Below are 15,649 nucleotides of genomic sequence, written 5' to 3' on the forward strand. Positions count from 1 at the left end.
CCATTGTTCTCTGAAGAATTTCTTCTGAGTAGATTTTGAAGTATGTTTTTACGGTTCTTTAAACCTTGTAAACGCATACCTTTCGTTCTGAGTTCAGTGAAGCATGTACTTCGCTGTAATTCTTGTTCTAATTGATTTATTTCCAGGGAAATAAGTTCAATTTCGAACTGGATGGTAGTCCCTGGCATATTTAACAGATCATTGAAGATCTGGTCTTTTCGGCCTGTAAGAGTCTACCTTTTGTGTATGCAAGGTTTTGCAAACACTGCTGTCTTTCATCAGGAGATAAATTTCCTGATTCAATGAATTGTTTCAGATGCTTTATAGAACATCTGAATAGCTCTATTCGGAAACTAATGTTTCTGGAATAGAGATTGAAATGATTTCGGAGATTCCTAAATCCTTTCATTTCTTGATACATGACATATACCGTCATTTGTCTGATGTTTCCATCAGATCTGTACCATAACTTGGTGGTCACCATTGGGACATACCTCTGTTCTCCTGTTTCTGATATCTAACGATAGTTAGATAAACTTGTGTATATTCCAAAATATTGGAATAGTTCTTGTAAATTATTCTCCTCGAACTAAAGTTCAGATTCATAATTTTTTCGAAATTCTCCTTCTCATACATTTAGTTACTAGTAATAATAAAATTTTCGTGTTTGAAATAAATTAACCATGCTCTGATACCATTTTTGAAGCGCGGAGGATCAATTAAAAAAAATAGAGAATAAGGGTATTTTTGTCAATTTTATAGGTTTAGGGAGTTAAAAGAGAGTTTTTGATGGCTAGGGAGCTAGGGACAAGTTAAGTTTGGGTTTAGGGATTTATGAGCAATTTCCTCTTATATTAACATAATTCCCAATCCACTTAATTCACAAATTCATGACTCACTGTAGCATAAAATATACTCTCTTCCTCCACATATATTTTCACGTAGATTAATAAAATTGTTAAAAAAGTAAACTTACTAAACAATTTTTATTAAGTTAAAAAAATATTTGAAGTACTTTATACATTTAATAATATAAATAAATCACTAAAATAATATTAAACATAAAAATTTTACTATATATTTAATGAAAAAAAAATGAACCCTTTAAATTTGAGAAGAGAGAATTATTTCCACATGCTCATTGATTTCAGTATTTACATGCTCATTGATTTCAGTATTTATTTGAAGACGAGCCATTATACACGCCATAAAATACACTTATACCAAAGACATGTAACTATTATTACCATCAACTTTTTAAAAGTAACCTCTTCATGGATAATTAATTTTTTATTAAATAATGATTGTTATAAATGAATCTTTTTTTTGGTCAATTGAGGAATTACATTCGAAAGACCAAATACCACATTTCTTGGGTTCTTGATTTTAGCTTTCTTAGTAATAAAACCCCAATCAAAATGAAAAAATACTGGTTACTTTTTAAACCAATTTCTTAATAAAACTTCTTCATTCGAAATGTCACAAACCTACACAGGTCATTGTCGAGTGTGTAGGCATTCAACCAAACTACTTTGTTTTATATAATCCGTAGAACTCTGTTAAAAACAATAATATAAAAATTCTGAAATATGTTTCAAAATCCCATGACCAAAATCTCGAATAAATCGTCGTCAACGCAACTTAATTTAGACTGAAATGGCAAGTCAAAACGTTCAGTTTCAATAACTACGGCCCCAATAGGTCCACTTTTTGGCAGGTTTCCCTGAGGCAAAGCACAATGTACCTGCATATGAGAAGGAATTAGATACTCGATTGCTTATCAAATCATGATTAGCGATTCATGAATCATGATATGGTTAGCAAGATACTTCCACATGCGCAAATTCATTTATCTCTAGTTCAGATTCACGTGACAACAATTCACAACAAAGTTTCAATCGCATGCGTTACCTTCTGGGAGGTCGGGCTGGTCAAATGGAGAACACAGTGACTTGGCTGCACCAATGTCGCCCTTTGTACGGGCCTTCACATCCTTCTCAACCTCCTGTAGAATTTAACATTCAGCACAATATTACAAAAGATGCAGCATGAGTCATTTGCTCAGATAGTTCCACTAGAATTAATCAAGAAGGTTGTACAAATAAGTAACCAAAAAGACTACGGTTGAATGCATTAATGACATCAGATTTCAAACATAAAATAATATGCATTTCATGCCTAACAAATGTTTCCAGATTTCTGAGGTGCAATACTGTGTTATCTAGCAGAATTCTTGATTTGGAGAACGTGTAGATGTATTAGCAATGCACTACACCCCAAAATTGGCTACTAAATTATCATGGAATTGGGGGACTTTGGAAGGAAAATAAGAAATTTTTAAATGAAAGTTGCAGAAACTAGTACAGTGGGGAAACGTTATTGTTTCAGAAAAATGGTTATAAAACCTTCAAAATATGAGGTTTCATAACCAAAATCTGCATCTAAATTTGATTGAGTTATATGGTCGAAATTATCGTTCCCCGTCAGCTGCTGATCCCTGATATGATGCACAGATTTGTACTAGCTCATGTAAAATAGGTTCACTAAGCATGTTAACAGACTGAAAGGATCCTGGTAACACAACAGGACCAATAAAAAAGGAATAGATGTTATACCTCCTCATCACACCATGGAGCCAGAATCATCTTCTTCTGCCCTAGTGCTTCTATGAAATCTTCCCAGGTATGCGCAACCTGAAGGCAGGTATCTCGTTTTTGCTTTGCAACATCAAAAAGACTTCGTTGAATATTATCAAGAAGGTCTTTCACTTGTTCGACCAAACTAGCCATAGGAATATCGATTTTTGCAGCATTGTCACGTCGAACAGCACGCACCTAATACAATTACAAAATAAATCATATGAAGAAGAACAATATAAAAGATCATAAAAGACCTACGTAATGAACCGAAAATAATGTAACTTTGAACTGTTAGCTAAGAAAGATCTCTGTTGTTGTAGGTTAGCAGCCAAGAGAGCAAAAAATTACAACCAAAAATTTGCAAATCAACATTTAGTTACCTGATTATTGGCAAAGTCTTTTGGTCCTATCTCAATCCTAAGAGGAACACCTTTCATTTCCCAATGAGAATACTTCCACCCAGGTGAATAATTGTCCCTAAAATCAGCTTCAGCGCGAATCCCAGATTCATCCAAGGATTTTACAGTGGCTGCACATGCATCAATGATTCCCTGAGTGTTTGCATCCTTATAGGGCACGGGGATTACAATAACTTGGACAGATGCAACTTTAGGAGGCAGCACCAAGCCTTTATCATCACCATGAACCATTATCATCACCCCTATCTGCCATACATGTGAAAGAATGTGAATTCGAGCAAAAGATTACAATAAGTGAAGTGTAATCATAAATTTTAATCGGGAAAATCCAGATCATGAAATTTTGATGAAAATGAAAAAAATTGCAAGAGCAATAGTCAGTGATGAAAGTTTGCCAGAATCGAAAAATTGAAGAACATTAAAAAAATGACAGTAAAATTTACCGATCTAGTAGTATATGCCCATGAATTCTGCCAGACCATAGCCTTTTCTCCTTTTTCATTCTCAAAATTAATCTCAAACATTTTCGCAAAATTCTGGCCCAGACAGTGTGAAGTTGCAGCTTGCACACCACGTCCAGTGTTTGGGACAAAAGCCTGTCATTGCACATTCAGAACCACATGGGAAACATGGAAATTAAGTTTCTTCGCAGGCATTTAGAACAAAATATAATGACAAAATTAACATAAAATGACACCGTAATATACAACCTCAACGGTTGTTGTATAAAGCCCACCAGCAAACTTCTCATGCTCGCTCTTTTTGCCCTTAATAACAGGAACAGCCAAGAATTCTTCATATATACGCCTATAGAGTTCCAAAATATCAAGAACCTGTACAAAGTGAAAAACGCTAGGTTATAACAAGAAATCATCTCTGCTGATCAAACAAATTCACAAAATTTATCAACGATATTAGGAATAAGAACACAATAACGAAAACATTGAACCAAGAAGTTGACTGATTAATAACTGCAGCATACAGAAAAGTTGACAACTTATGTACGCTTTTTGAACTGAAATAATCCAGTAAAGCATCATAAGCATAGCCGTTTCACGAAGGTATATCACACAACTTCTCTGCAGGACAAACATCAACTTGCTAATATGTTGTCAAACACCTCAGGTCAGGCCCGTCAGGGACAGTGGCTTAAACATGTGAAAAACACAACACTTTTTTGGGATGGAGGGATGCTATATAAGGGGCACGAAACCCTCTCCGAAGCCGCCGATTACCATAAAGGGAGGGGATTTCCTTCTTAACCATTACCCTACATAAGTGATAAATGATTGATTCTAGCAATAACATAGTAAAAGAAAAACTAGTACAGAAACATGAAAAAGGATGAATTCAAATATGTGGTCAAGATAAGCACACAACGCCTCTTATTTGTTCGTAGAACATTTATTGAAACTCGAAATACTACAAATCATCATCACCAGTAAAATAAAAATGTGTCTTATTATTTCCAAAAACATAAGCCAGAACGCATCAAAAGTATCAAATTGATGTAAACACAGAGAAAAATAGTAATTGACATTACATATCCATAAGCTAACATGAAAGTACCTCTGTATCAGCCTCCTCTTTGGTTGCAAAAGCAGTGTGACCTTCCTGCCAAAGAAACTCACGACTCCTGAAATTTTTTTAACAATATAAAATAAGTACAGGTCGAAATTCCTATTTTTCCTTGTTGCCTTCACAAGATATATTGGCTGTTCAAAAATCTTTTCTTCAATTATTGGTACATAAAATATAATAACCAAAGTACTATATACATGTATACAAAGTACAATACATAGATAATATTAAAGAAAAAGGATTAGTAATTAAAATAACCTGTTGATGCAAGTTATGTAAATAATTACAAGTTAGTACTTTTTTTATTGTAAATGAAATTACAAGTTAATACTATCAGATGGCCACATCAAAAAAGAAGAAACCCAAAAACCATCTCATCATAGAATCACCTGATAAATGGAGTGGGGTTGCTAAATTCCCATCTAACAACGTTACACCACTGATTGAGCCTCAGAGGCAAATCACGATGTCCCCTAATCCACTTGGAAAAGTATGGATACATGACGGTTTCACTGGTAGGACGAATGGCAATGGGCATCTCAAGCTCAGAATTTCCAGATTTTGTCACCCATGCAACCTGTAAATCATTTCAAAACTGAAGTTAAAAAACACAAAACAAAATGCACATTCGTGAAGACCCGAAATTGATTGTTATCAACATGCAAGGAAATTAACGACAAGGAAATTAAGGGAAATTACACCAGTAATTGTCACACTTTATATGTCGTTTACAAGTCATAAACTCAAAATAAAAGGGAAAGGAAGATGTTTCATTAAGCTGAACTGCTAGGAGTTGTAACATCTAAATAAAAGAGAATTAGGGCATTTAAATTTAAAGAGGACAATAATGAGTACCTTTCGGCTTACCTCTTTGGAGACCATAAATAGTGACATGAGCTTAAGAAAAATCAAATATTATCACGCACAAAAGACTCCAAATTTTCGAGCCACAGCAGCAACAAGAAGGGGAATATTTTTCTTCCATTTTCAATGTTTTCAAGCCGAAGTTTTGTCCAAACATTGTTCTAACCATTTTTGAGTTAATAATTTTACATGTTTTTCTTATTCAAGAACAATTGTATAAATGGGCTTATGTTTTAAAAAGATATATATGTTTTAAAACCGACCAACATATATGTATTATGTGTTTAAAATTTCTGAAATCTGTATTTCCAAAGCAGTGGAACTTTGTGAACTAATGGTGAGAATATATATATTCTGAACATTTCTTATTACTTGTCTCACCCTTCAGAAGAGAGCAAGGGTGGGCGTTTGTGATCGGGTATCAGGTACCCGACCCGATCCGACCGGTTATTACCCGATAGGGTCGATTTTTTTCTCAATTTTTTGTTCGGGTCCCGATATTAAAATGTCGGGTTGGTTTCGGGTAGTAGTCTTCTACCCAAAATAAAAAACGGGTACCCGAAATTCCATATATACATATATTATACATATATTTATATTGTTTTATATTTTAAATTAAGAAATAAAAAAACAAAATCCCTAAATCACTCTTCGTTGTTCCCTATTCAGTATTCCTTCCCTAAATCACTCTTCGGCTGTTCAACTCTTCCCTCCCGACGCTGCGCCTCAGCCGGTCACCCTCAGCCAGTCAGCCGCCTCTTCTAAAACAGTGAGTATACATTTGTTCAAGGTGTAATGATTTCTGGTACGTGGGAATGATATGCTTCAGTTTTATTAGGATTGTGAAATATTATTATTTGTTGGGGGTGATGAACTGCTTCAGTTGCTCTTCCCTCTTTCCCTCCCGAAAACTGAAGCAGTTCATGGACTGATATGCTCTTCCCGAAAACTAATATTATTATTTGTTGGGGGTGCATGAAATATTATTAATTTATTAGTTGTTGGGAATTAACTGATAATTAGGATTCTTTGCTCTTCCCTCTTCCCTCTTCCCTCTTCCCTCCCGAAATCACTCTTTAGGATTATGAAGCAATTTGTGCTTGCCTGGTGTGATGAACTGTAAGTGCATTGATGTTCAAGTTTGTTTGGCTTGTTTCCAATATGCCTTCAAGTTTTTATTTTTCAGCATTTGGAGAGTGAATAAATGGATTTGTTCCCTCTTTAATATGTGTGTATACAATTTACAACTTAATATATTTGTTTGCTGAAAATATGATTCATTGGACCAATTCTCACGCCAAGTTTTTTTTCTGTCAATGTGCAATTGTTCATGTTTCAATTTATTCCAGTACAATTATTATCGTGTAAATTACTCGAATTGTTCATTGAATATGGACTTGTTCATGTGCAATGGATTTGCTCATGTGCAATTATTATCGTGTAAATGGATTTGTTCATGTGCAATTACTTGTGAGTTAACAAATAAATTCAATGATGTGAATTACTTGTTTGGCTTATCTGTGAATATGTGAATTACTTGTTTGGCTTATCTTATTGAATATTTTGGATTTCAGAAATTTATTGTGTAGATGGAGAGTGTAATAGATCATCTAATAGAAGAAGCTGATAACAAGAACAATGATGCTGATTTTGTGGAAAATTTAGATCACGATGGTGATAATGATGAAGTGCAACCCGAGTCTAAAAAGAGAGCTAGGAAAGATATGACCTCTAGATCACAATATTGGGAACACTTTGAAAAATTCTATTGTGAAAGTGACAAAGTGCAAAAAGGTAGGTGCAAATATTGTTGTAGAGAGATTAAGGCAGATCCAAAAATACATGGGACTCGACCTTTGCAGAATCACCTTGTTTCTTGTAAAAAAAAAAAAACCTCATGAAGTTGCAACTAATCAAGCTCGGATTTTTTTTCAACCATCAAAAAATGATCCGACAAAAGCACAAATTGGTACTTGGAAATTTGATCAGAACAAATTAAGAGAGGCACTAACTTATTGGTTGATTATCGATGAACTTCCTTTCAAAACAGTTGAGAACAAAGATTTTAGACACTTCATGTCAATTGCATGTCCAATGTTTAACATTCCATCTCGAAGGAAAACAACCAAGGATGTTTATAATTTGTACATGAATGAAAAAGTGCAATTGATGTCTTTTATGAAACGACATAGTCCAAGAATTTCTATAACTACAGACACATGGACATCAACACAAAAAGTGAATTATATGTGTCTAACTGCTCATTTCATTGATGATGAATGGACTTTGCAAAAGAGAATTTTGAATTTTTGTCCGATTTCTGGACATGAGTGAAGATGTGGGTAAAGCAGTTGAAAAATGTTTACTTGATTGGAGAATTGATAAAATCTTTAACATCACAGTTGATAATGCCTCATCAAATGATGGTGCAATAACATATTTGCAAAAAAGGTTTGACAATTGGAAAACAAATATTTTATGGGGGAAATATTTACACATGCGATGTATTGCATGTATCGTCAACCTTATTGTGCAGGATGGTTTGAAAGGGAAAGACGAACATTTAGCTATCTCTTGAATTAGAGGAGCAGTGAGGTATATCCGAAACTCACCAGCAAGGTATAAAAGATTTTGTGAATATGTTGAAATCGAAAAGATAGATACAAAGAAATTGTTAAGTCTTGATGTACCTACAAGATGGAACTCAACATATCTAATGTTGGAGTCAACGATATCTTTGAAAAGAGCATTTGATTCATATGCCGATATAGATCTTGCCTACGTGAATGATCTCTTGAAACCACCGTATGATGGGATTCCATCGAAATATGATTGGGAAAGGGCTAGTTTGTTGGTCAAGTTTTTTGGACACTTCTACAAGCTCACTTTGACAATTTCTGGCTCTTTATATGTCACTTCGAACATCATATTTCATGAAATAAGTGTCGTTGACATGCTTCTAAAACAGTGGTTAGTAAGCAATGATTTTGAACTAAGTGAAATGTCAAGAAAAATGAAAGATAAGTTGGACAAGTATTGGGGTTCGATTGAAAAAATGAACATGAAGTATTATGCAGTGATTCTTGATCCTCGTCACAAATTAGAGTTTGTTGAGTTTTCATTTGATACAATGTATGATGATATCACAAAGAGCACCATGATGAAGGAAAAAGTGAAGAGTGGAATGCAAGAAATTTTTTTCGATTATAAAGTGACACATAGAACTCCAGGAAGTCTGGTACGTTCTGCATTAGGTTCTACATCATTTTCAAAAGATTCTCAATTTAATAATTCAATGACTTCTCGAACATACTTGAAAGATGAGTTTAGAAAATACAAACTTGGTGGGAAAAAAGAATATGTGAACTGTGAAGTCAAAATTGGAGAAATATCTAGGTGAGGATCCTGAGGATTATGACGAAAATTTTGACATCCTTCAGTGGTGGAAAGTCAATTCTCCCAGATTTCCTATTCTTTCTCGATTGGCACGTGATATCTTAGCTATTCATGTCTCCACTGTTGCTTCGGAATCAGCATTTAGTACAGGTGGTCGTGTTTTGGATGCTTTTAGAAGTTCATTGTCTCCTAGAATAGTTCAAGCTTTGGTATGTAGCCAAAATTGGCTAAGGTTAGATTCTAAGCCAATATGCGTGGAGGAAGATTTGGCTGAAATCGAAATACTTGAGAAAGACATATTTTTTCTCCTTTTACTTTTCTATATTTATTTTTAATGGTTATGTTTTATTCTGTAATGACTAATCTCTTTGCTCTTTTTTTTTACAAAGAATTAACAAACTCAGGGAAGGATTCAACCATAATTGATATATAATTATGAAAAACATCAACAATTGATTGCTGTAAGTTTTTAGAGTTTTAATTCATTATATTCGATGATTGTCAATTTTTGAAATTTAAATTCTTTATATTTATCTACTTTAATAATGATTGTCTTAGAAAACTAATAAAATTATAACATTTCAAGTACTTTGATTTGATTGAATTTTGAGTCTTTGAGTCAGTCCTGAATTGGAAGATGATATATTTGGGCAGATGATGCTTTAGCTTGGAAGTTGGAAGATGATTTACTTCTTGTTTTAATTTATTGTTGATGATATGAAAAAGTTGATGTTTTACTTTCGAAGATGATTGGATTGGTTAATATGTGATGGATTTTTTATCTATGATGAATTCAAGTGGTTTTGCCTTTGATTGAATATATGTTTTATTTAGATTGATGTTTTTCCTACAACTTTTTATTGTTGTAGATGTCATCAAATATATATTGAGAGATAAAGAAGATACATATTTATTGTTGTATACTTGTATAGATTGATGGTTTTGCCTTCTGCATATGTTTGGTTTGGCTTCCATAGATTCAAAATTCTGCTGCACAGTATGATTCAAGCATTTCTGGATGAATCAAAATTCTAACGCAAGGAACAAATCTGACAAAAATTTCGGGTACCTGAAATACACGAAAATTTCGGGTACCTGAACCATCGGGTAGCACCGATTACTGTTCGGGTCGGGGTAATAAATGTGCTACCCGAAAATATCAGGGTACCCGACGCGTACTACCCGAACACGTGAAACCCGACCCGACGCCCACCCCTAGAAGAGAGTACTGATATCAGTTAGTCATGAAATTTATAATTTGTTTAGTACATAATTCTGATACATGTTTATTCCTGAAAAAAATTAAGAATATTTTTGTATATATCTGTATTACTGCTTTTGTTGAAAAAATTGATTTTAAAGGTTGGGAGGAATTACCATGCTTACTGAGTGACGGTCATATCACTCATTTCTCTTTGATAAAAATGAATATCAGACCGCTGCCAATGTCTAACTTTCATTTTCGTTATCAGTTTATTTCAAGTTGTATGCTTCTGCATCATCGTTAATGTTTTACATTCCTATGCTATAAAACATTATGTTATTATTTCGGAATTGTAAAGACAATGTTTTCTATTCATGAATAAATAAACTGGTTTGTAAATTCTGTACGTCCGAGACTTGTTGTTTTGCAATTATGTGATAGTGATACAATGTAATAGCATTAGCCTCGGTCTCGGGACGTGACATTATCTATCTAAAAAATGTACCAGCATAAGAATCTAACCTCAGGAGCAAACCCCTCTATATGGTCCTTCTCCTTTTCTAAGACGCCAGAAGAAACAAACAGGGGGAAGTAGCAATTTTTTATTTTCATTTTCTTGATTTCAGTATCAAAGAAGGCCTGCAAAGTTAGATGGTGACAAATAAATTAGCAAGAGAGACATAGACTAATGACCAAAGTAAATAAGAAAATGTCAACTGGAGACATATTTGTTCAGTAAGAAAAAACTACTTCTTTGCAGTATGGCATTTTTTTGATAGAGTTGTCGCCTGAATACCAAAAAATTACCAATTACCAACAGAAGTATACAAGCAATCAGCTAACCTGTAACGCTGATGGTAAAAGTGTAGAATTCATTGCCAAACAACAAATGAATCAATAGAAGGTCAGTAAAAACATAAATTTAGTTTATAGTCGTTTAAGAGATGATACATATTTTTTAAATAGTCGCATGTAAGATGTGAGTTACAATAATATAATTAATAAAAGCCAATTTATATGGATAATTTTTTCTATATTGGTCGATACCATTATGCAAGAAACTCTCTAATCCAACAACCAAGTGATTTGTTTGTCATTGTTCGAGGAATTTCATGCGTGTATATTGCCTAATACTTACTTGCATGATCTCCCAAATAGACATTGCCCAAGGACGCAGAATATAACATCCCGATATGTCATAATACTCAATCAACTCACCATTGACAACAACCTGAAAAAATAAAGAGAACGGAAGACAAGATTGAACGAATCATATTTCTAATTCTATCATATTGGTTAAATAAAGTATGACGTAGATTCATGTTTCTCAAATAAGCATAATGAAACAAAAAATGTAGCATGGACAAACAAGATTAAAGCAAAATACTCACTTCATCCCATATATATATAGGTTTGTTTACTCTTTCACACAGATCGAGAAAGTCATTGGAAAAACAAAGTTTACAAACAAACTTTATATTTTATCTTTATTTAATCCATTCAAAAAAATGGTTGCACATTTTCCAAAACTTTGTTAACAGGGTTAATTAGTAAAACAAGAAAAAATTCTACTAAATGTAGAAGCCTATATAATTGGGACAAATGAGTAACTAATAAATAATACTGAGGTAAATTTTGTATTCCTTCATGTAGTAACTCTTTGTGTTTCCATTTATTTTCTTCCCTAACACCTAGAGGCTAGGATCCCAAAAAATCAATGCAGAAACAGCATCATCAAACCGGAATTCACATTCAACCATACCTCAGAGTACCACTCTCCGAAGTTTTCATCTTTCTTGTAGGAAAGGCCCAACCCAGTCTCTTTTTTCACTTCCTTCTTCTTTCCTTCTGGGAATTGAGTAATGGAATAAGTAAGTGTCTATGCATGATAATGTAAGATACATACAGAAACAGGAGAGCAAAGAAAGTAAAAGGAATGCACACGAGGCTCTGAGACGAGGAAAGTGCTTGAGATTACATACTGGAAGCAGAACTGTTGCCATCTTTACCAGCCATGGCAGAAAATCACCCAAATTCAAAGCAAATGACCTGCACATACAAATATAATGAAGGTGCTGGCGTAAAATGCATTCTCACTGCAATACAATGACATGACACCAAACTAGCTTTGCTGAGAAATGCTCAGAATGTGAATTGTCAAACAAAGTAAGGGTAGAATCCAGTGGACACTAAGGCATTGATCATTATTGAATGTGCAATCACATCGAGGTGCAAAGGTATCCCAGGACGCAGAAGCATTGTGGTACAAGGGGAGTCACAATTTAATGAAATTAAGTGAAAGTAGAACATCCTTTTTGCAATAATTTCCAACAAATATAAGGGGAAAGAGAAAAAAATGTCAAGTCTCAAAGAGGAGTAACTTATCACTACAAAAAATAGAGGATAAAAAACAAATCAGTCTCTAATATATTCCAAAAACACGGAAAAAATAGGCTGCAACTAGCTCAAGGGAAAACTAAACATGATCATATCATAGAATATCCCGGAAATTTTCGGTACTTGTAATTGACTAGGTGAGTAACCACAACTAATCGTTGAAATTTACAAAGAAATGCACCCAAGAAAAAGAGAGAAAGGATGAAAAACAAACGAGGGATATGAAGGAAAAGGAAGCAAAAATAAGAGAAAACAGTACCGGGGAAGCTGCAGGTGACCGAGAGGATAATTGGCCGTGTATCAAATCATTCGTTCTAGCAAAACTATTATCCGTCCAGTTAAACTAAAAAAACAACGGTTAATTTAAAGAACCACTGAATCAGTCCCCCCTCGTCAACTAATCTCGGAATATGCTCATCTTTTCAAACAGATCGCAATGTTCGAAAGTAAAACAGAGACAGGCAAATCAAATCCCGTCAGATTTATCAAAAAACTCGATTACTTCTCCATTAATTATATGTACCATCATCACATCAAGGAAAAAATTCAAAAATTTGATGAAATTGAAATACATCAATACAAACAGAAAAAAAAATTGATAAAAACAAGTAAATAGTGAAGAAATAAATAATCATCACCAGTCAGTACTGTCTCCACACCGGTGTCCACCGCACTTCAAGGAAGATAAGAAATGGAGAATAAGCGCGGCGCAAATATCGTCCGTTTACCCTAATATGTATCTATCTACGCTTAGCACTGCCTGTAACGGGTTTCATTTCAACTGGTTTGACTCAAATAGTATTAGGCAATTGCGTTCAGAAAGTTTTTTTTTTTTAACAAAAAATACTTAATTCTATTGTTGAAAAAATATATATAAATGAGATATTAAGTTTAAAACATAAAATAACCCACTCTTATATATATATATTTTCAATTACAGAAATAAGTCATTTTTGTAATATATATATATTAAGATATTAAGTTTAAAACATATAATTGAAAAAAGTCATTTTTGTAATATATATATATTAAGATATTAAGTTTAAAACATAAAATATATATATATATATATATTTTATGTTTTAAACTTAATATCTCATTTATATATATTTTTTCAACAATAGAATTAAGTATTTTTTGTTAAAAAAAAAAAACGAGACCGTCTCACGGATCTTAGTATGTGAGACGGGTCAACCCTACTCATATTCACAATAAAAAGTAATACTCTTAGCATAAAAAGTAATATTTTTTTATGGGTGACTCAAATAAGAGATCTATCTCACAAATACGACCCGTGAGACCGTCTCACACAAATTTTTGCCTATATATAATAGCGTACAAGAAATTCCTCCATATCTATATAACTGGTCGAGCTGAATTAATAAAAAATTTGTTCATTTAATTCGAAAGTTTGGTTTTAATTTTATAAAATATCGATTAAATCGGTTGGGTTTTTCTAAGAAAAATTCGGTTAAACAAATTAAATAGTTTAGTTTTGAATTTTTTTATTAAATTTTAAATGTAATTTAAACTATTTTTAAATATTTTTATATTGGACATATTTTTGTTACTTATAATTTTTCTAGGCATAATATACTTTATTTATATATTTTTTATAATGGTTACTTAACCGAAATGACCAATTTTAATTTGACAGCTAATCAATTTAAGTTTGATTCAACTAATTATGATTCAACTAACCGTGGGCGACAGCTGAGCCATGTGCATTTCTTTTTTTTTAAAAAAAACAACGTTTAGCGACGGTTTTTACAAATCCGTAGCCGCTAGCGACGGATTTTAACACACCGTCGCTAAACGTCTAATTTTTAAAAAAAACCGGACAGAGGGGGACAGAGGGGCGTTCACAAAATCGATTCTCCCGTCCAACCTACCGCCCCACAACACAGAAAAATTTGAGAGAAACTCGAGCTTTTAAATTCTTTTTTATTCATAAAATTGTGAGGTTTCAAGCAAACTGTGCTTTTGAGGCGCACGGAAAAATTTTTATTTGAGCCGCACTTACATTCACACATACATCGAACCAAATTTTTATTTCCAACAAATTCGATTTACATTCACGCACATATTTTTATACCCGAGGTTTTCTAACACATTCACGCACAAATTCTACCGGGAGTGAGAAATTTTCCGACAACATCGAGTTACCTTCGGATTTGAGGCGCACGGAAAAACCTTGCACGAGATCTCCAGATTTGCCTTCAGTTGAACCTCACTTTTCTGTGTTGTGTTTCTCTCAAAATTTTCTGTGTTGTGGGCGGTAGGTTGGACGGGAGAATCGATTTTGTGAATGTCCCTCTGTTCCCCTCTGTCCGGGTTTTTTTTAAAAAAATTAGACGTTTAGCGACGGTTTTTAAGATTCCGTCGCTATTAGCGACGGAATCGGACAAACCGTCGCTAAAAGTTGTTTAAAAAAAAGAAAATACACATGTGGGCGACAGCTGAGTTACCCTGCACCCTTGGGTGCAGGGTAACAACCCTCTATATATATATATATATATATATATATATATATATATATATATATATATATATATATATATATAGTTTTATTAAGTTATTCACTCATTGCGTCAACTATTAAAATGACATTAATCTATTAGATTTGATAAAACATATACAAATTGACATTCAATATATGAGTATCTTCTCGTTAGTAGACACAGAAAGAAAAATAGTGAGTATGCAGCATATCAAAATTACATGTGTAATGAATTATTTATTAAGTTTTTCCTAAAAGATTTGATGCCATGAATTATTTTCATTTTACTATATATTAATATAGTGCAAATTCTCTAATGCTTATGCTGAATGTCTCTAGCACATTGGATAAAATGTTGTTCGTTACCTAGAAAATCTTATATTCATGTCTTACTTGGTCCATTTTATAAAACAACTCCCATTTCAATTTTTCAAAATTCATATTTCAAAATTACAGATTAGATAAGAATCAAATTACTTTTATATATGAAAAAACATAAAGAAGACCATGGATTTCATATCTCAAACACAATTCTCATATACTATTCGATTCTCCAGAAACAAAATATATAATAATTATAATTGCGAAAGCGTAACCGAAGTCATGATTTTTTTTGCAGTCAATTTTCGTTGATGATATTTAATTTGCA

The 15,649-nt window shown here is 33.2% G+C and overlaps 1 protein-coding gene across 1 annotated transcript; it reads right to left on the reverse strand.

Annotated features, from left to right (window-relative positions):
• Positions 1-1,517: 1,517 nt before the first annotated feature.
• On the reverse strand, positions 1,518-13,275 carry LOC140823184 (proline--tRNA ligase, cytoplasmic). Its single transcript, XM_073184374.1, has 13 exons — positions 13,139-13,275; positions 12,086-12,152; positions 11,866-11,951; positions 11,242-11,334; positions 10,626-10,742; positions 5,029-5,216; positions 4,628-4,694; positions 3,769-3,891; positions 3,502-3,654; positions 3,020-3,304; positions 2,616-2,834; positions 1,912-2,005; positions 1,518-1,744 (listed from the first exon to the last, which is right to left on the reverse strand). The coding sequence occupies exons 2-13, from the start codon at positions 12,117-12,119 to the stop codon at positions 1,680-1,682; spliced, it is 1,524 nt and encodes a 507-aa protein (XP_073040475.1). The 5' UTR covers positions 12,120-12,152; positions 13,139-13,275; the 3' UTR covers positions 1,518-1,679.
• Positions 13,276-15,649: the final 2,374 nt, after the last annotated feature.

The sequence above is a fragment of the Primulina eburnea genome, chromosome 2, assembly GCF_022965805.1.
Source record: "Primulina eburnea isolate SZY01 chromosome 2, ASM2296580v1, whole genome shotgun sequence".
Taxonomy (NCBI): domain Eukaryota; kingdom Viridiplantae; phylum Streptophyta; class Magnoliopsida; order Lamiales; family Gesneriaceae; genus Primulina; species Primulina eburnea.